The sequence below is a fragment of the Apus apus genome, chromosome 23 (assembly GCF_020740795.1).
Source record: "Apus apus isolate bApuApu2 chromosome 23, bApuApu2.pri.cur, whole genome shotgun sequence".
Taxonomy (NCBI): Eukaryota; Metazoa; Chordata; class Aves; order Apodiformes; family Apodidae; genus Apus; species Apus apus.
The window spans coordinates 2,079,342-2,101,174 of record NC_067304.1 but is presented as its reverse complement, the minus strand read 5'-3'; the positions used below and the strand labels follow the sequence as shown (position 1 = coordinate 2,101,174).

Genomic DNA, 21,833 nt, shown 5'->3' with positions numbered 1-21,833 from the left:
ATCTACTCCACATGGAAGTTTTTCAAAGAGCCAAACGAGCTGCATATAATTTATACTTTAATCCAGAAAAGAAACAGTACATCTGTAGCTCATACACACCACAGGGAACATTTCAGGAGATGCAGAACAAAACAAAACTTGACCTTGTACCTGGACAGTAGGTGACCAAGAGAGGAGGAAAAGCAAACAGGCTTTTTCAGTTTGGTTTAGTGTCCCAAGGGAACTCACTCTACTAAAACCAACAAAATCCAAAATTCACCTCTAATTACCTGGGAAAGCCAATTGAGTACAGGGACTTTTTGGAGTAGTAAAATCTGCCTGGAAATCACAGAGGCTGGATCCCTGCACCCCATGTTGAAGGTCCAAATTGATGAGACGAGTATCAACAAGCTCCTCCAAGGTATGGGTGGTCTTTAACCCTAGAAGCTCCTCCCAAGATACTGATGGTCTTTAACCCTAGAAGCTCCTCCAAGGTTTTGATGGTCTTTAACCCTAGAAGCTTCTCCCAAGACATTGATGGTCTTTAACCCTCAGGCAAGGGGCAGCTGCAGTTAAGTGCCTGGGGTTACTATTTCTAATCAGCTGGTTGAATCCTTCAAGCAGCCTGGCTGACACTGGGCTCAGGGCCAGACACTGGTGGGGTTTGGTGTGGCTGAAGATGGTATTTAGCTGTCACCCCCTGTATGGAGCTGTGGATGTGACACTGGGCATCTCCTGCCTTGACACTGTCCTGCAGGGCAGCACTCACCACACACCTGTAAGTCCAAGACACAACTTAGACTGCTGTAAAAATAAATCCACACCAAAAAAAAAGTGTCCATCATTGGATAAAAAGCTCCATCACTGCTGGGTGGACAGTGTCACCAGTGTCTTTGCTTGACATGGGGGCACAGCTCTTTACCAAGGCAGGCCATGGGTTGGGTCTGGCCCTTAACTGGGAGGTTAATGGTCTGTGTCTTCCTTTCTCTGCTACAAAAATAGAAATTCCTCTAGAGCAGCAATAGACAGTGACTGCACCCCACCTCTGTGCAGATACTGAAGGATACTTCTATGATCCAATGACATACAGGGAGGATTTTTCCAAAGCTGGCAGGTGGACCTGAGCAGCTGAACCCCTGGGACTCTCAGGAGGCCCCAAAGAGCTTCTGGAAATCTTCCCATAGGCACTTAAAAAAGAAGAAACCTATTTGCTGCACTTAGGAAAGAAGCTAAGAACAGAAACACTGCAAAGAATGGAACCTGTACCCATACAAATGGGAACTAAATATATCAGCAAGTATGTGCCTTGGCAGAGAGTCTGTTACTCTTCACTAAAAATGACTCATAAACCTTCAGGAAAAAGTCTGCTTGATATTGTCCTGTTCCTTACACTGGAAAAAACAACCATCCTTAGCAGCAAACAGTAACAAGTCTCTTCAGTGCTAAGGCTGCCACACACTTTGCAGAGGGTTGGAGAAGATTAAAAAACTGCTTGACAACCCTGACAACCAGGATTAAACCTGGAAAACCTACTCACTGAAACCTACCTCTGTTTTGCCCAGTGTGACCAGGTAACTCAGTGTGCAAATGGGACAGGTTTCAACAGCAGTCACCTGGAAAAGCACAACTGACCTGAACTTGACTTTGCAAAGGAGCTCTTTCTCTCTCTTTGAAAGGGCTTCAGCTTTTCTTTGCACCAGCACCATGTTGAAGGACTCCACTTTGGGTACATAAAACCTCTCCACAGCCATCAGGAAGGCTGGGTTGGTAAGGAAGGTCCCTTCTGGTCCATCTAGCAGGTGGGTTGTGCAGTACTGAACTTAAAAGTTAACCCTTGATTAACTAGGGTGTTAATTCAGCCTAGGGACCTCCACACAGCAGGAGCAGTTACCTATCAGAGCCTAGACGGTCCTAACCAAGCTAAACCAGCCTGGAGTGTGTCTTTGTTGGCCCTGAATCCAAAATGCACAGAGCCTTAACCAAAGACTAGGATAATACATATTCAGAGCAGCAAAGGAGAGTTGTTCCTAGGTACATCTATTTTTCTTTACTAAAAACTGCTTTCCTATCAGTATTTCTTACCTGCCTGACAGCAAAAAGGTCCAGTCAGTTCCAAACTGGGCAGGAAAGGAGCTGGCCTTTGAAAGCTGCAACAGCAGAGTGCTCCTTGGAAAGTCTACAGAAATTCTAAGGTTGATGAGACCAAGGGTTTTACACAGGCAGCAAACTGTCTGTACTGGGGGCTCCTCCCCTGGGGTTTTTTCATCTTAACAGGAGGATGGAGCAGACAACTGAAAGTCTTCAGCATGCACAGTCACCTCTAGAAAGCTTCTGACAACTATTAGGCTACTAAACAGATTTACTTTGTTGGTAGAACATCAAGTACAATATTTTCCTTTTGGCTTTTCCCTTCAGCATCATCTACTGGTTTGACTGAACTGAACAGACAACATCCCTCAAAACAGCTATTCCATTTTAAGGAGAAGTCTAGAAGGGAAATTCCTGGGAGCAGGAATACATGCTTCCTCTTCAACTCCTTTCCCTTTCCCTAGACCAGCAGTGCAACACGCTGGATGCAAAGCCAGGTGGCACTGCAAACAGTCCTCCACACTCAGGGTTCTGCTGTCATTCCTCCACACTCAGTCTTTTGCTCTCCCAACTTGTGCTACATTTCTGCTGGCTGATGAAAGAGGATCATCTGTCCTGCTTTCATGTGGGGTCCTTTGTAACTGATTATCCCAAAAGCAAAGCTAATTACCTCATGGTAAAGGAAAGCTTTGTTCTTGACAGGCCCAGATTTTCCTCTCTCTTGTCAAACAAGATGTTTCTAAATACTTCTGCTCCTCTTTTAGAAGTAAAATATTCAGCACCCATCACTCTGGAAGCCTTTGTAGTAGAAACAAACAGCCTCATTTCTTTCTGTTTGAGGTGATGTTGCTTTGGATTGCACGATTAGACTATGAAACGTGGCTCTTTATTAACATGCTTGGAAGATGACAAGGTAGTTAAGAGCATGAACGAGGAGAAAGCACCTTGCAGGAGTCTTGGGTTCCATCCCTTGGGATGAAACTAGGCTGAGATGTCCCCACATCAAGCAGGACTATCCACCCTGAGCCACCACTAATCCGGGAGATCGTTCACAGCCATCTGGGAGAACGGAGCGTTGAGCCTGTCGAGTTCATCTACTTGGGGGGGGTGATGCATCATCACCTCATGGTCCTCTGAAACATCATCACCCACAGTGACCAGGTTTGTTAGAGATTTGCTCCGGACACACTGGAAATCAACGTGACGGCTTTTGCCTTCTTCCTTTTCCCAGGACATCTGGATGAAGGGGCGCTGAACGTAGTTGTAGATCACTTCTGAGCGGCCACCAGGCCTCCTCTTCACCTTCTCCTTACAGGTGGGGTACCCTGAAAACACAGACAGTCACTTGCACAGCACAAAAAGGGACAACAGGATCCCAGAAGATAAGGCAGGAGTGATTATGGAGGCTCAGGGGACTTTGTAGACAGGCTGGGAGAGTTGGGGTGTTCAGCCTGGAGAAGAGAAGGCTCCAGGGAGACCTTAGAGCACCTTCCAGTGCCTGAAGGGGCTCCAGGAAAGCTGGGGAGGGACTTGGGACAAGGGCAGGAGGGATGGGATGAGGGGGATGGATGAAAAGTGGAAGAGGGAGCTTGAGGTTGGACATGAGGAGGAAATTCTTGGCTGTGAGGGGGGTGAGACCCTGGCCCAGGTTGCCCAGGGAAGCTGTGGCTGCCCCATCCCTGGCAGTGTTGAAGAGCAGGTTGGATGGGGCTTGGAGCAGCCTGGGCTGGTGGGAGGTGTCCCTGCCCATGCAGGGGGTTGGATCTAGATGATCTTGAAGGTCCCTCCCAACCCAAACCACTCCACAAGTCTATGAAATGCTCACATTCCACATTATTGCCTTGCTTTCCCCCCTGAGGAGACAGTGCAGCCACATGACCAGGGTCAGCCATTTGGTGAACACACACAGCTACTGAGAAACAAGAGGCTCCCAGGACAGAGCACAATGTTCTCAGAGCTTCCTAAGGGAATGCTTGGATCAGCAGGTGGAAACCTTTGACTCCCATTTCCTGTTTACTTGGTTCTCAAGAGACAAGATTTGCTGGTCCGTGATACGTAACTCTCATTTTTCCCTGAACTTTTAAGCCTCCTGGCCAATTTCAGATTAAAGATAAAGGAGGATGCCCAGCTTCATGGAAATAAATGCCTTAGGAAAGCACAGAGCAAACCAGGAAATGTCTAGAATCCAGAGGAAAACCAGGATACTTTACCCTCGATGCCAATGCGGATGTTTTTCAGGCCCCGTTCCTTCAAAACGGCTTTTGCCACATCCCGGTTCTCAATGTACTTGAAGAATCTGTAGAGCTTGGAACTGTAAAGGACTTGAGAAATAAAAAGGGTGATTAGAAAGCACAAGGTGGGATCTTCTCCCTGCTACATGCTCAGCTGTAGGGGTGCCAAAAAGCAGGTCTGGTTTCCAAGCACCACTTCAGGGGGCTCTTCTCATCACTGGGATGAGCTGCTTCTCCTTGGAGTGAGGGTTGTGAAGGAATCATGGGATGGTTTGAGCTGGAAGGGACTTCCAAGATCATCCAGTCCCACCCCCTGCATGGGCAGGGACACCTCCCACCAGCCCAGGTTGCTCCAAGCCCCATCCAACCTGCCCTTCAACACTGCCAGGGATGGGGCAGCCACAGCTTCCCTGGGCAACCTGTCCTAGGGTCTCACCCCCCTCACAGCAAAGAATTTCCTCCTCATCTCCAACCTCAAGCTCCTTCTTCCAGTTTTAACCCATCACCCCGTCCTCTCACTCCCTGCCCTAGTAAAAAGTCCCTCCCTAGCATGGACATTACAGGCTGGATGGGATGGGAGGTGCTGGGTGTGTGGAGCAGCATATTTGCTCAGTGAGGAGCCAGGAAAAGGCTGATGGGACAAACAACAGGCACAGATGAGGTGGGTGCTGTCACTGCCAGTGCAGGCAGGCAGAGCAAAGCTCTGACTAGCCCAGGTATCCTGCCTCTAGCAGCAACCAGTGCAGAAGGAACAAAAGAAAGGACTCCACGTGCCAGCATCTCCTCCTGGAGGAAACTTGCTGTTTGGAAAACAGGTCCTTTCCTCAGGGCCAGGTGTCTGGGTGTGCTGAACACAGCACCAGGAGCCCCCACTGCAGAGCCCTTACTTTGGGAGTACTCCTCTCCCATGGGAGGTGGGTGATCTTCATCCCAGTCCACGGTGTCCTCATCTGTTAGCACCACAATGTGGCATTCCCTCTCCCCCTTCCTGGCACTGTCCACCATGATAGGCAGGATCAGCTCCTCCAGGTAGCTGTCAAACTGCTTGTGAGCACCATCGTTGGAGAGCTCATGTAATAGAGCACCTGAGGAGACACAAATCACAGGATGAGCTTTTTTTTACACAGCATGGAAAAATCTCTCAGATCTACACATTCCAGACACACTCCAGAGCTCAACCCACATTCTTCTGCAGACAAATTCCTTAACATATGTTCAGATGCACCACGAGGCTCCAGCTCCAGAACTGGCTAAATCAGACACATTTCAAATGGGATGCAAATTACACTGTAGAATCCTAGACTGGTTGGGGTTGGAAGGGACCTTCAAGATCATCTAGTGCCAACCCCCTGCATGGGCAGGGACACCTCCCACCAGCCCAGGCTGCTCCAAGCCCCATCCAACGTGCCCTTCAACACTGCCAGGGATGGGGCAGCCACAGCTTCCCTGGGCAACCTGGGCCAGGGTCTCACCACCCTCACACCAAAGAATTTCCTCCTCATGTCCCACCTCCATCTCCCTCTTCTAGTTTTAATCCATCCCTCTCATCCCATCCCTCCCAGCCCTTGTCAGGTAAGGAAAAACCATTACCATTAAAACACACCCAGGTCCAATCAATCCAGCACAACAGTAGTAAACTAATTAATCCATATGACACTTAACTTGCATTTCCAGCAACAGCTTCTGTTCTTGAAAGCACATTTTCTGCCTTCTCTCTGCTCACCCATCACAGGACAGGATAGGAAATCAGACTCAAGGCCTGGGCTGTGATGCCACATGCCCCATATCTCAGTGTGGGGCCCTTCCCAGATATGCTTATGTTAAAAATACATTTTTGCCAGCACACCCACTCAAAAAACTGCTCCCAGATCAAATCCTTTCATGACTAGACACTCTTCACTTTCCTACTTTGGTGTCTTCAATTCCTGCTCTTCCCACCATTCTGCTGCTTAAATTATTCACTATTCTGTGGTACATTTTAGATGGGAGTTCTAACCCTGCTTTTAGCCTTCATTTTGTTTGGCTGTAACAGCAAGCTTTTTTCAGCCTCTGTTACAAGAGGAGACCAGAATTTTTGCCATTTCAGTTTGCTTTTTTGAGCCACGTGTCTGCATCTGCAGGACTCAGTCACTTCACTTTGGATTGATGCAGCTAAAAAAGGCAACTGTTTACATGCACCACAGACAGAAGCCCTGGTGGAGTCAATACCTTCATGCTTAAAAAAATGCACTGAAATCCAGAGCAGAGAGCTCAACACCATGCAGGTGGTGTCCCTGGAGCTGATGTGCCTCCATACTTACTTAAATCTTGACATTTGATGGTGTTGAAATCAAAGTTTATGCAGAGGTAATCACAGGTGTCTCGAAGGTCTGGGATGGAAATCCCATCAGGGCAGTTTATGACTCCAGTTTTGTAATAATCCTGCAAATAAAAGGATGGGTTTGGGAGAGAAAAGAACATTTAGAATAGCTCAAACTCTGATCCTTTTAATTTAGTTGTTTTGTAAGCAATTTTTGAGAGTTACAGAGGCTAAACAGAGCTCTGTGAACAGTAAACCCAGCCCTGCTTGTCTGAGAATCTACATCTGTTTGCAGATGCTCTTGGGTTTGATCATCTGGGAGCTCCAGTTAGAACTTTTCCCACAGGGCTTCCTAGCATCCCAGATGGAATATGCATTTATATGCAACCACGAGGTCAGGAACTGTAGTGACATGACAAGAAAGGTAAAAAGGCAACAGGAGCAAATACCTCACAAGATGATTCGTGCCAAAGTCTGTTTTTTTTATATTATGTATATAAACTTATAAATTATGTTGTGTTGTTTTTTTTTAAATCACAATGCAAACCAGCAATGAAACATGTCCCAGGGGCTGTGCAGCTGCCTGGGAGATGGCTCAGTTTTGCACATGTGACAAACAGATTGGTTAGTTGGGTTTTTTTCCCCAGTCTGCAAACACCTCCTTACCAGCACAGTCCGGAACACAGCTGAGCTGATGCCTTCAGCAATTTCATATTCTCCCTTCTCATTTGGCCTGGTGAAATTATACTCTCTTCCTGGTCCAAACATTCTGAAGAGATGAAAAAAAAATAATTAAAAAAATGTAAGTGCACAAGTAGACTTCAATGCCTGAATTCTACAGACCAGTAGGTGCCTTGAGGTTAAACAAAACCAGCAGGGACATGTACACAGAGTTGAAATTGATACTGAAATCTCTTCCACAGGGAATAAGCACAAGGGCTGGCTCAGCTAAGTCCTTCTATAGCTGGAATCTGGATTGGATGGGACAAGCTGCAGCTCAGAGGAACAGCCCATTCAGCCTCCAGTCAGAAAATACTCTAAAAAAAAAAATACAGTAAAGCCCTTTCTCTGAGGCTGTGCAAGACAACTGCCTGGTGCCTTCTGATCCCTTGTTTTACACAAGGACCTGTGCCAGGGTCAGTGACCCACCAGGACCTGGCTCCCTTCAGCAGAGAGAGGTGGAAGTGCTGGCAAGACAGCAAATGGGTGCTGCTTGTTGCAGCAACAGGCCCTCCAACCTTTAAGCCATGTTTACTGGGAGCCAAGTAGTTTCTCTTATGGGAGAGTGCCATGAGATAAGGGGAGGGGGATGGAGCATTATCATTTTCCCCATTCTGGGAGGTAATTTATCAGCTGTGGCCAGATGTACAACTTGCAAACAAGGCAAAGACTTGGAGAGAAGGCAAAAAGCAGGGCATGTGTAGCTGGAAGTGCACATTGTTTGGAGGAAGGGAGAATGTTATCTAGAGAACTGCCACCTCTCTCCACATGTGGTCTGGTCTGCAAAGCCTCACTCACAGCCAAGTTCTGAACGAGGTCAGCTTTGCCTTGCTTGTGCAAAGAATCACAGGATGGTGAAGGTTGGAAGGGACCTTAAAGATCATCAGGTTCCAACCTCTCTGCCATCAGCAGGGACACCTCCCACCAGCCCAGGCTGCTCCAAGCCCCATCCAACCTGCCCTTCAACACTGCCAGGGAAGGGGCAGCCACAGCTTCCCTGGGCAACCTGTTCCAGCACCTTAAGACCCTCATGGTGAAGAAAACTGACATGAGGGGTTTGTTCTGTTTTAGCAAACACTTGATCTTTCTAGCAAACACTTGATCCCCTTTGAGGCATCTTGAAAATGGTGGAAATCACCCACCTCCCCAGCATGGTGTCAGGGTGAGCAGTGAAAATCTGTGGATTCACTGCAAAGCGAGTGCCATCTACCACAAGGGTGACTTTCTCTGGAGTTTGGGAACTGATGCTGGAGGACGAGGTGCAGCACCCGTGGCGTTCCTGGCTGTTAAAATATTCTGCCTGTCTCTTACTTCCCTCTGGGAAGTGACAGCTGTGGGTGTCTTCAGGAGCAGACAACACACTACCGATCTGGGGACTCAGCAGGCAAGCAGAGCGTCGGCATTCAGAGTCTAAACATGAGAGAGAGAAACAAACATTGCAAGGGTAAGAGAAAATTGCCTGAAAAATGTCATTTCATAGCAACACTTCCCACTGTAATGAGGAACCAGACACCCAGTAACCAAGGATGTCAATAAACGTCACTGTCAGGTAATATTTTATGACATAAAACTAGAGTGCATTTTCATATTGAGCCAGCAGTTGGATTTTGGATTGAAAATTCTCCCTGGTGTTAAAGAAAGAGGGATTCAGGGGGTAACGAGCAGGGGCACAGGAACTAGATCTGGCCAGAAATACAGACACAGACGCCTGGCACTGACAGCTGCTCTCCCAGGAAAGCTGGAGCAGAAGCACACAACATGCTAGGGGTGGTTTAAGCCAGTAGGGCTTGATGCCTGGTCCATGGTGGGCACACAGCTCCTGAGGAAGGTCTCCAGGTGCTTTCAGATCATCTGTTCAGGGACAAGCTCAGAAAGAGCTGCAAGGTGGCTGGCCAGGGCATATCCATGTGACAATCTTACCCAGACAGCAAGACCTTAAACTCTGATGGGGACCTTTGTCCTTCACACCAGCCTGGCAAAGGCAGGATACAGACACTCTGCACTCTCCAGTGCAAACTGCCATGGGATGCTGGAATTTTTCCAACATGTAACACCTCAAAAAAAAGAAATGGATCCCTTAAAGACTACTATAAAGACATTATCCTTACCCTCTGTCCTGGGAACTGCAGCAGGGCTGTGACCTTCTAGCACACGACTTCCTTCTGACTCATGGACTGCTACAGTTATGTTTTCCACAGAACATCTTGACTCTGGATTTCTTGACCAGTCTGTCCCCCCAGCACAGTTAATGTTCATGCTGGGCCTCCGTGACTTGAGGAGATGGATGCGCTTCCTGAGAGAAGAGCTGGGACAGAAAACACCAGGTTTTTAGTTTTGAAAGAACTCCCAAGCCATGAAGCTCAAATCCCTGTATCTGGTACTGCAAAGCAAAATCCCTCAGGCTCAAAAGGCATTTCTTTGGATACTTCACTGGGATTCAGAGAGGCTTAGGATGCTGGTTATGTCCCTACACTTAGGTAGAGGGGAAAAAATGGTCTCACAGTAACCAGGGATCCATTGCATCTACAAACTTTTGCTTTTTTAAATGGAAGTCTAAAGCTGCTGATGTCTTCAGATCACATGTGTTCCTGCAAAATGCTTCCTAGTAACTGCCTGACCTCCAGAGCACTCAGCCCATTAAAATGTTTCTGTATCTCTTCATTCCCAGCACTGGAAAACCAGTAACAGGGGTATAAATGGAACATTTTCCCCACTACCAGCCCAGGCATTGCCTCCCAACCCCTCTGAGGTCTGACCAGGAGGTTCACTCTTCCCAGTCATTGTGCTTTTTAAATTTTGTCTCCCTCCTTGATGTATCCCCTCCTGTCACACAGTCTTCACCCCAGTATTTAAACTGACATAGTCCTACAAAAATGACTGTGTAACACAGAACAGCCCAGACTGCAGCAGCCTCACACCACCTGGGCTCAACAGACATGAGGGTTAATCCAAGGCCATCCCAACCTTAAATGTTCTCTCAGCACGTGCAGAGTCACACCTTCCATTTCTGCTCTTTGGCCATTTCACTCCTCAGTGAAATTCTTCTTCCCTGTTCCTGACTCACATCCCTCCACTCCTTGGTACCTTCTCACTGTTTGCTGTCTCATTCTCTCTCTTGTGCTGCTATTGCCTTGGACAAGAAACAGCTCTCTCCTCTTGCCTTTAAGTGTTTTCCTTTCACTCTCCCAAACATAAAACACCAATTTCCTCATTAATGAATTTTCCCAATTTCTCCCCTGCAGAACAATTGTCCTGTGTCTTTTTCTTGGCTGGGTGAAGACTCCAAGGCCTGCGGGTGCTGTTTGTGGAGCACAGCAGAACAGTGACACAGCTAGATACAAACCAGACAAAATACAGCACTAATCAAACAGCAAAATGCCAAATAAGACTTGGCAAGTTCTCTGGCCAGGACCTGCTGAGGATGAAGGCACTTAATGAGCACTTCAGTGGTGGGTTTCAAACCCATGGTTACTGGCAGTCAGAGTCAGCATTCCATTCTTAATTAGAAATTTAAAAAAGGAATAACAATTCCTTCCTCTTGTTCTGTAAAACCAATACTAAGTTGCCAGCATTATTGTATCTGTGTATTTTTAGATGCTTTCACATCATGTGGTATTAATCAGAAGGAAAATTTCTGGGTTTGGTTTCTTATTCTTTAAAGGCTCTGGCTGCTGGTAGGAACAGCAACACAAGGAGCCTACCAGGGTCACATAAGTTCCAGTAAACTTAGCAGCCCACAGTGCATCAGTGTCCACTCTCCTCTCACCAAACCATAGAATCATAGGATGGTGAAGGCTGGAAGGGACCATAAAGATCATCAGGCTCCAAACCCCCTGCATGGGCAGGGACACCTCCCACCAGCCCAGGTTGCTCCAAGCCCCATCCAACCTGCCCTTCAACACTGCCAGGGATGGGGCAGCCACAGCTTCCCTGGGCAACCTGTTCCAGGGTCTCACCACCCTCACACCCAAGAATTCCCTCCTCATCTCCAACCTCAATCTCCCTCTTCCAGTTTTCATCCATTCCCCCTTGTTCTCTCACTCCCTACCATTGTCCAAAGTTCTGGTCCCTGCTGTACAAAAAGGATGGGGACAGGCTGGAGAGGGTTCAGAAAAGGATGATCAGAGGACTGGAGGACCTGTCAAGTGAGGAGAGGCTGAGAAAACTGGGTTTGTTCACCCTGGAGAAGAGAAGGCTCAGGGGAGACCTTATTACCATGTTCTAGTACTTAAAGGGTAGCTCCCAAGAAGATGGAGACTCCCTATTTTACAAGGAGTCACATGGAAAAGACAAGGGGTCATGGGCACAAACTGATCCTGGGAAGACTCCAGTTGGGACACAAGAGGTAAATTTTTCCCCATGAGGAGAGTCCAACACTGGAATAGTTTCCCAAGGGAAGTGGTGGATTCTCCCACATTGGACAATTTGAAGTCTCAGCTGGACAGGGTGCTGAGCCACCTCATATCAACTAGTCCAGCAACTTGAAAGGTTGGACCAGATGATCCTTGAGGTCCCTTCCAACCTGGTGTTCTAGGATTCTATGAAATGAGCAAGGATTCCTTTAGCACATCTGGCTGGTGCAACCAATACCCAAAGTGGTAATTTACCATGACAAACACATTGCAATCTCACACACATCCCAGTAGGGAAACTAGTACATAAAGACTTCAGAAGGCCACACTCCAGCCTGACCAGCTTACAAATGTCCTGGTTTCTTTTCATACCTAAGGATCAAGGTGAACTACCCATGGTGAGAACGAATACCTATAAATAATAATTAGCACGATTCATCTTCAAAGCTTTTTACAGATATTAATTGCTCATTGGCCCTAACAGCCCTGGGAAGTACTGCAGGGGAGTCTTTTATGAGAGAAAAGAGAGACACCAAAAAATAGACATGATCTTCAGGAGCAGGCCCACTAACTAGGTGTTACAGTGACTTTCAGCACGTTTGCTACTCGAGGTTCCAGGCCACGCACCAGCAATTATCCTGGGCTTAGCAGGACAAATACTAGCAGGTTACCAGCTTCTGAGGTCTCTTCCCATTCATGTTTCTACCCTCTGGTGAGCACAAACTGGCTGGTACCACAGAATTGATCACGAGCAGTAAATGAGCTCCCTGATGACCTAGCTCACGTCTCAGTACCTTGTTTGTATGCTCAGATCCTGAAGGATCAGGTAGGGATCAGCCTGCAGAGGAGCTGAAGGCTGGCAGCTGGTGGACAGCTGGATTTTGGGAGCTCATGAATATCAAAAGGCCAGTGCCACATTCAGCACTAAAGAGCTTTTTTGGAAAGGAAATGAGTATCAAAGTAAAAAAAAAACAAGACATATAATAATCACAATTCACATCTGACTCTGGCCTTTGGCTTTGCCATGCTTGGACATTCTTCCTCCCTCCAGAACATGACAGTGCTACAAATGAGCTGTTCAACTGAAGAACCATCTCAGTTCTCAAGACCACAGCTGATGGTCCTAGTGAAGTCACCTTTATTTGAACTTGTTTAGAGCCAACGCTTTTGTCGACAGGAAAAACAGGAAAGTGATGTTTATTTAAAAACACAAACCTGAAATGGTTTATTTAACAACACATCTTCGACACAATCAATTTGTGCTGCAAACCTTCGGCAGAGATTAAGAGGCTGAACCTTGTTCTATCTGGTTCTCAAGAAAGAAGTGGCCTGGAATGCAAAAAGGCTTCAGCACATTATCCTTCCCCACCCTAACGAATCTGAGGCACAACCAAACCCACTTCCCAAGGTACACAATTCTCACCCAGCTCCTGGAAGGAGCTGAATGGCTTAACTTGTACAGACCAACAGAAACAGTACCAAGAAACTCAAATACAACATGTCCAGCAGAGAAAACCCATTTAGATGCAGGCCATTTGGTTATGCAAAAGAAAAGCATCACTACAGTTTCTAACTTTTTATTGTACTATCCTTCTTCCTTATCCTTCCCCTTAGGATTTTTTTTTTAAGAGACATGATGAAAGTGTCAAGTTTGCAGAACTTCTCAGAAACCTCCAAGAAAAAGAACTAAAAGATGAACTGTTGAAATGCATCGAAGAGTTGGCTGCAACATCTGACACCTCATGCACAGCTTCAGTGTCATCTGCCATGACAAGGAGGGAGTCAGAAGAGAGTAAAAATACCAGTGAGTAACTTGACTTCACCACTGGGGTTGTGAGTGACAAAGAATGAGGAGCACACTGAGGAGTGACTCAGATGGTTTATAATCCTCTCCCCTTCCTACACCACAGCGTAACCACCAGGACTGAAATAAAGCTCCAACCAACTCATTTGGAAGGTGACAACACTCCTTTAAATCTACAGAAACATTCCCATGTACAATTATTCTCAGAAATATGAGCCAGCAGGAAACCCTAGGCAGGGTGTGCCTGACCTAATTCTACTGTCTGCTCCTTTAGAACAAGATTTATTTCTAATATCATTGTATGCCTTTCACAAAAGTTCAGTCTTGCTTTCGTATCTTAAAGGATATCCATGGAACATGCCAAAAAGTCTCTCTAAACATAAAAGCAGAAAAAATAAATTAGCAGTGATTGAATTCCTCCTCTGGAGAGAAAAAGGGAAATCTCCTGGGCTTAAGATAAATCATGAGAAGCATTTCCTGTACGTAAGGATTAGGGAACCAGAACAGGGACTATGCCTAAAGCACAAAAGGGAGGGCAGCACAGAGATATCCAAGTCAGGAGAGATCTGCTGGCCAAGGCTTTGCTGTGCTGCACACAACCTGTGGATGTGTCTGCTGAAGGAGATGTGGTGCAGCTGTACCAGCCCTGCACCAGGCTGGGTTAGTGACCTCTGTCATGTCACACATGCCACTCACACTCAGTTCCTGGAGCTCCCAACATAAGGAGGACACAGAGCTCCAGGAGAGAGTCCAGAGGAGCCACAGAGATGATCCAAGGGCTGGAGCAGCTCCGCTCTGGAGACAGGCTGGGAGAGTTGGGGTGTTCAGCCTGGAGAAGAGAAGGCTGCAGGGAGACCTTAGAGCACCTTCCAGTGCCTGAAGGGGCTCCAGGAAAGCTGGGGAGGGACTTGGGACAAGGGCAGGGAGGGATGGGATGAGGGGGATGGATGAAAAGTGGAAGAGGGAGATTGAGATATTAGGAATTCTTGGGTGTGAGGGTGGTGAGACCCTGGCCCAGGTTGCCCAGGGAAGCTGTGGCTGCCCCATCCCTGGCAGTGTTGAAGGGCAGGTTGGATGGGGCTTGGAGCAGCCTGGGCTGGTGGGAGGTGTCCCTGCCCATGCAGGGGGTTGGATCTAGAAGATCTTTAACGTCCCTTCCAATCCAAACCAGTCTATGATCCCTTGTGTTGGGGGCTTCAGAATTGGATGCAGTGCTCAGGACAATGTGAGAGTTGGCAGGTCTGAGGTTGGCCCCTCGCTGGCACCTGCAGGCATTCCTGTGCCACAGGAGGACAACATAAAAGTGCATTCATCTGAATTGCATCAGATACAAAATCCACCTGGGGCCTCTAACATGCTTCTCTCATACCTGCTGCTGATCCTGTTTTGATTTTTTGCTACAGACACCAAGTTAACCAGACAATAAAAAGTTGATTTATAGGTGGAACCAGCACAGGCACGTTACAAAAAGCTTCTCCCTTGTTATGAAATGATTCTATCAATCTTCAGTGGATCCATTTTCCATCTGGCCTTGAAATATAAATGGAAAATCATGTCCAGCAGGACTGATGCAATGCAGGACAGCCTGCAAATTCTGGCAAGAGACAGCAAGGAGGCTGATGAAATGCTCAATTGTTTGCTCCTATTCTGTGCATAGAGCTTCACTGTTAGCAAAGCTAATAGACCTTCTGGTTTGCTGGAGTCTTAACAAAAATCCACTGTTTCTACAAATGCAATTCAAAACTTTCAGTCTGAAAAATGGTTTAACACTGCACACCCACATCTAGGTTTAAGATTCAGGGTTCTCCAGGTTCTTCCATAAATGCCAGCACTTGGTTTACACCCCAAAAGCTGGTGCAGGTGGCACCAACCCACCTCGGTGCCCCACACTGACAGCATCACTTCTTTTTGCCAACCTACAATCAATCACCCAGACTAACATGCAAAAAACCTGCTGAGATGTACTAACCTGTGAGGGTGGTGAGACCCTGGAACAGGTTGCCCAGGGAAGCTGGGGCTGCCCCATCCCTGGCAGTGTTGAAGGGCAGGTTGGATGGGGCATGGAGCAACCTGGGCTGGTGGGAGGTGTCCCTGCCCATGCAGGGGGGTTGGGACTGGATGATCTTGAAGGTCCCTTCCCACCCAAACCAGATTCTATGTTTCTATGAAAACAGGAAAGTTTTATCATGGCAGCCTCATCAACTGGAATAGATGAAGTTTATCCACTATTGTCCTACCACTGGCTGCCTCAGAAGGGAATAAACCTGATGAAGTCAATAGGTTAATGCTCTGCTAGGGCTACCACCCTCCCTGTGAGGCTCAAGGTACTAGTGTTAAAGAGCACAACCAAGCAACCTATAAAGGCTGGTTCCACTATTCACACTAGTGGGTTTAAATGACTCATCCGAAAAACTACAGTTCTTAGATTTATTTCTTGTAAAGAACCTAACGCTACAGGAATGGCAGCTTTGCTCATGCTCCCTGATCAAATTCAGCCAGCAATTTCAGTAAAGTTGGCCACACCAATATAGAATATATACCTCCTCTCTAGGCAGAAGGATGGAGTAAGCAGACCTGACCAGGGTGAGGGGAAAAAAACCTGGTGAAAGATGAGCTGTAGCAAATATAAGCAGGACCATCCTCTCTAGAGACAGGAAAAACAAATGTTCCCCTGCTGAAACAAAGAATACTGAGCAAAATAAAAAGCTTTAAGCCAGGTGACACCAAGTTATACTTTGTTATCACCTGTGTCAGATGAAGCTTCAAATACTCATGTAGAAATTTTCAACAGGAACAGCAGCAACACACCAGGGTTTTGCTCTCTCTATTCCACAGGTTTCTACAAAACTACTTAAAAAGCTTTCAGAAAAAAAACCAACAAGTTTTAACAAAGCATAAAAGACCTACCTTTACCTGTTAGCATTTAAAAATCTATTTTCTTTCTTAGGCAGTTAATCTAACTTTCAAATCCACACCAGTTCCTGCACTACAGGAAGTCAAGCTGCTCCATGATAAGCTACACAAAAAAGTAAGAGGACAAGAGCATTTCTGGGAAGGCTCTGACCCCAAATCCAATGTGCCTGCAGCAATCCCAACCTCTGAACAGAAAAAATCACCCCCTTTTCCTACTGGAACTCTGGAGCAAACCCTCCAACAAGAACCCCCTCTCAAACACCACAGCTCCTTACTTACTGGCGGCTCATACGTTCCCAGTGCTACCAGCACCAATATCCTGAAATCCTTCTCTCACAGAGGGAAGCACCAAGTCCCAGCAAAGCTTGACAGTTTCAACTGTTTGTGCAGCAATGGTCACTCCCCCAAACCCCAGATGTCTGATTCACTGAAATATTTCAGTTTAAAAGTCCTGCCTCGCCTCAGCTGATTCATGAAAAGTTGGAATTGAAAAATCTGTCTGGTAACAAACAGCTTCATTTTAGGACTCCTATTTTCAGCAAAAGTCCCCTCCCAAAAGAAAAAAAATTAAAAAAATCTCTCCCCAGAGTCCTGGTTCAGCCTGTTTGGGCAGGAATTGTCTGGAGGAAAAGGTGCAGTTTTATTAAACCCTTGATGCTGCCTGGTTCAAAACCCTCCTGCCACTCATCTCTGAAGCAGGCAGAAAGGAATGCACTCCCAGAATTATTTCTGAGTATGTACATAACTGTGTGCACCCACATTCCCCAGTCCAGAAGACCTTGGACTTGGGCTCAAATTTACAGGAAGTGAGGATAAAATCAGTTATTTTGATGTGTCAATGCCCATAAAATGCATTGCTAAAGAGCCCCAGTAAAAAGCAGGAGCTTCTCTCAGTGCTGGGTGCCTGAGCACAGCCTGGCAGAGCCATTACACATTTATGTCACCTGGAAATGCTACCCTCTGTCAGCTCAAATATTAAATCCCCCTATTCTGTGCTTCAAGCTTTCCCCCAAGATACACCTGGATGATTCAGAGGCTCCTCCAAACACAATTCCGCAGAACAATGGAATTAAATAGACCACATATCATCAATAACAGATCATTTTTAATGCAAACAGAACCTGAAGAAGTAGAAAACTCTTCCTCCTGAGTCACACCAGTGATAAAGTGTGTGCTGATGAGTTCTGAAGTCTGATCATTACGTAGCACCTGATTAAAACCAAACCAATCAATCCAACATAATAAAAACAACTTGTCACTAATTCATGACCTCACTCCTGTTTATTCTGTATGTAGGTACAATGTCCTGCCAGGACTGGTTATTACATTTGAGGGCAAGCTTTTAATCCTTCAGTGCCCAATTATCTAGTCTGTCCAGATCTGGGTGCAATAAAGCACTTGTAGCCTGTTAAGGAGGCTGGGGATGTACAGAAAGAGCCTCTGACCACCCTGTGCCCCCCAGGGGGAGGCAGGCTGCCATCATCCAGGACTGTGACCACCCACACAGAGCATGGGATGCTCAGGGGCAAGGCAGCTTGTTGCATTGACAAAGCACTCACCCCAAAAATCAGCAAGGAGGAGCCAGCAGGGTGCAAATCAACACTTCAGCTCACAACGGAGGGGCCGAACACACCACAACCCCTCCTGTCTCCTTCACCACAGAGGCCCCAGGAGGGCCAGTAAAGCAGCCAGGCTCTGAAGCCCAGCAGTGGAGCTGTTGCCACCATCACCTGCAATGCAGGGTCCCAACACCCAGCCTGCAGCACCAGGAAGGATGAACTTCCCTCTCTGCTCTTCAGACAGCAACCAGCCAGTGTGGATCCACCAGAGATGAGAATTAGTGTGTTAAGAATCAGTGTCACTGAAACACAACAGTTTTACCATAAGTGGATTATTTCACAACAGAACATTGGCTGGGAGCATATTCAGACTAAACCAAAATTCCTCTCCTCACTTACTGAGCTTTTAGGTTCCCACAAAAAGTGACTTGATGTTTCACCCACAGCAAAAAGCACCTACTTGCCTTGACTTTTATTTTAGAAAGGCTGTGAGCAGCTTAAACTCCACCTTCCTTCCCTGGAAGGGTTCCCAACAAGTAACTGCTAAATCATTCCCAGCTCATCTGCTACAACTGCCATTCATTTTTAACCAATTGCAGGGGAGCAGCTTGAAAACTAACAATAGGAGGCAGAGGTTTGAAAGTTGAATGCAGTTAGAGTAGCTGTTCACCAAAGAGATTTCAGAATAACAGGATAAACGGGGGAAAAAAATAAGAAACAACAAAAAAACAACCAGGAAAGCTGCAAGTGATTTATGAAATGCAGTTAAATTTCAAAGTAAATATTCCAGTCTTGGTTCATCTGTAGCTTAGTCAGGAGGAGCTCAGTGCTTAATGATGGACCTGAGTGAGCTCTGATCTACCCTCCATCCACCTCTGCCTCTGTGCTAGGCCCTGAGGAGGGCTGGACCAGAGGGACAGGGATGGGAAGGGCACAGCATGACAAGCCAGCTCCTTCATCCCCAGCACGGGGCCCTGGTTTGGTCACTGATCTCTTGTCCAGCAGCAGTTTGTGTCCAGTGTGGCAGAGCAGGCTCAGGCTTGGCAAAACTCAAGTGTCATAACCCAGCACAGGAAATCTTTCTAGCTTTGGTAATAAGACAGGCTGGGATGGGACCCCTGCCAGGCACCCACCTGGGAACCCCACCAGGCATGGCCATATCTCACCACCACAGCAGCACGAGTTGCTGGAAGCCACCTCAGATAAAGCCCCTGAAGCTCCAGCTGTCCTGAGGGGCTGAGACACCCGAGAGCAGAGGCACCAAGTGAAGACCTGTCTGCAAAACAACTGAGCCCTTTGGATCCCCTCTAATTCACGTTAAGACACGGACAATAACAAAATCCAGACCAAACACGAGACCTGCCTTCTAGAGCCACATAGTAAAATCTGCACCTAAAGTAATCCAAACCCAAAATAAACAGAAGAGTTTTATTTAGCACAATTGCAGCTCTTCAGGAAGGCTCATCTTGATTTATTTTTAGGGAAGCAAGAGCAGGGGCTAACATTTCAGTTAGGTAAAGCCAACTATTAGAACTCTGTTAATTTAAGTCAGCAGGGAACTTGACACCTTATTTTCAAGAACTGAAAAACATCTTGCTCAAGACTTCAAAATAACTAAGGTTTATGATAGAACATTGGCACCTCCTGCTTTGTTTACATGTCTGGATAAATATTTTACATGTCAAGCATAGTTATAACACTTTCTAAGAATATTCCATTACATTCTTCCTTATGTGACTAATAATTCTTGCACAAAAATATTTGGCTAGTGTCGTGTTTCAGCAAATTTAGCCAGGAACTGTAGCTGCACTTTGTGGCAGTTTAATAAAAAAATAAAGGGAAAATACCACTAAGAAAAAGACAAAATTAAAAAAGCAGAGACCAAGCCTATTTCAACACACATAATGAAATGCTGGTGCAGAGGAAAGGTGCTCATTTGGGCACCGAATAAGGTCACTCTTGAAAGTGGAAAGCTCTAAAGTGGAAAGACATTCCAGAAAAATCCACCCCGGCTCATTTTTAATTTGACAAGTAAGCAACCCATCAATATTCTCGCCAAAATTGCAGCTGGCTTTGTGAGTGTTTATCTCAAAGACAACAAGAAAAAGAAAAGCTGGGGTTTGTAAAAAATCATCTGTTTCAAGGAAACAGACTTCAAAGTCTGTCCTTGTGAGGAATATTCAACTCCTCTGCTGAATAACGCAAGAGGTTCACAAATAAATTAGCATCTTCCAGTCATGGAGCTTATGCATTATTTTAATAACCCCTTAACAAGAAGATGGGACTTAGTGCAGAGCCTGCTAATTAAAGGGTCTATTAATGTACAAAGAATCTCCCTATAAAGCTAGGATTTCAACTCAATCCCGATCAGACGTGATCAAAACTGTGACATTTTAGAGCTCTTGATGTGGACGGCATGAAATGAGTTTGTTTGCACTTGTCAGGATGGCCCTCGGCGAGACAAGACATGGCCAAAAATCAGGGAATCACAGGATGGTTTGGGTTGAAAAGGACCCTAAAGATCATCGAGATCCAACCCCCTGCATGGGCAGGGACACCTCCCACCAGCCCAGGTTGCTCCAAGCCCCATCCAACCTGCCCTTCAACACTGCCAGGGATGGGGCAGCCACAGCTTCCTTGGGCAGCCTGGGCCAGGGTCTCACCACCCTCACAGCCAAGAATTCCCTCCTCATGTCCAACCTCAAGCTCCCTCTCCCACTTTTCATCCATCCCCCTCATCCCATCCCTCCCTGCCCTTGTCCCAAGTCCCTCCCCAGCTTTCCTGGAGCCCCTTCAGGCACTGGAAGCTGCTCTAAGGTCTCCCCGGAGCCTTCTCTTCTCCAGGCTGAACACCCCAACTCTCCCAGCCTGTCTCCAGAGCAGAGCTGCTCCAGCCTCTGGTCATCTCCATGGCCTCCTCTGGACTAATCACTGGCCCAGGTTGCCCAGGGAAGCTGTGGCTGCCCCCTCCCTGGAGGTGTTCAAGGCCAGGTTGGACGAGGCTTGTGCAGCCTGGTCTGGTGGGAGGTGTCCCTGCTCACAGCAGGGAGGTTGGAACCTGATGATCTTTAAGGCCCTTCCAACTTTCACCATTCTATGATTATAAGAAATCACCATCACCAAGTGAACCTCTTGGTGACAAACCCAGACCAAAAGTCACTTGGGCAGAAGTCCCTCAGCACACTCAGCACCAGTCCTGTCTGCAGGACACCCACGGGGGTGCTGGGTTGCTCACTGCCAGGGCTCCAGCTCCCCTGGGGATAAGCAAAGCCTTGAAGTCTCACAATTGTCAATCCGAGTTCACAGGAATTGTTTCAAATTGTTATTTTTAATTCAGCTGTGACAGTCTCCCAGTTCAAGACAGCACAAAGTGTCTGCAGTGCACAGGGTGAGAGACTGGAGATGAGTCTGTTTCCTGCATTAACAACCATTTCATCTTTCAGAAATGCAATAACTCTATGAGAGGTGAAATGGAATTTCTCACAGTTGTCCACAAAACCTTTAAAATGGTCTTGGAATGACATACCAGCACCAAGACAGATAAAGATGCCACAGCCCTGGCATATTAACTGTCTGAAAACAATGGAGAGTTTCAAAACCAGCTTTTAAAAGGAGGGGCTCAACCCCATGATCCTGGCAAAGAACATTTTGTAATAGGGACGGCTGACAGACAAGGTACCATTTAAATATAGCACAGCCCTAATGCACTGAGCTTTATAATTACCAGTAAACAGAAATCGAGCTTCCCTGATGCTCAGCCAAGACCAGGTACCAGACAGAATTAGACTGGTTTCACCTCAGTATCTTGCACAGCACATTCAAAGCCAACCAGCTGTTTATCACTGCTCCTCAAGCGTGCCAGAAAACTGCATGTAAATGTATTTCCTC

The 21,833-nt window shown here is 46.7% G+C and overlaps 1 protein-coding gene across 3 annotated transcripts in view; it reads right to left on the bottom strand.

Moving 5' to 3' along the window:
• Positions 1 to 40: 40 nt before the first annotated feature.
• The window catches only part of KCTD20 (potassium channel tetramerization domain containing 20), a 28,505-nt gene continuing 6,712 nt past the window's right edge, over positions 41 to 21,833 (bottom strand). The window contains exons 1-8 of one of the 3 annotated variants that reach the window (XM_051639251.1): positions 16,666 to 16,788; positions 9,426 to 9,622; positions 8,460 to 8,727; positions 7,264 to 7,366; positions 6,599 to 6,719; positions 5,186 to 5,383; positions 4,278 to 4,388; positions 41 to 3,392 (exon numbers count right to left, since the gene is read on the bottom strand). In XM_051639251.1, coding sequence (XP_051495211.1) covers positions 3,100 to 3,392; positions 4,278 to 4,388; positions 5,186 to 5,383; positions 6,599 to 6,719; positions 7,264 to 7,366; positions 8,460 to 8,727; positions 9,426 to 9,622; positions 16,666 to 16,676 — 1,302 coding nt within the window. In that variant the 5' untranslated portion in view covers positions 16,677 to 16,788 and the 3' untranslated portion in view covers positions 41 to 3,099. Of the gene's footprint in view, positions 3,393 to 4,277; positions 4,389 to 5,185; positions 5,384 to 6,598; positions 6,720 to 7,263; positions 7,367 to 8,459; positions 8,728 to 9,425; positions 9,623 to 16,013; positions 16,036 to 16,665; positions 16,789 to 21,833 lie in introns of those variants that run through there. The other 2 variants (XM_051639253.1, XM_051639252.1) reach the window with 2 other exon arrangements.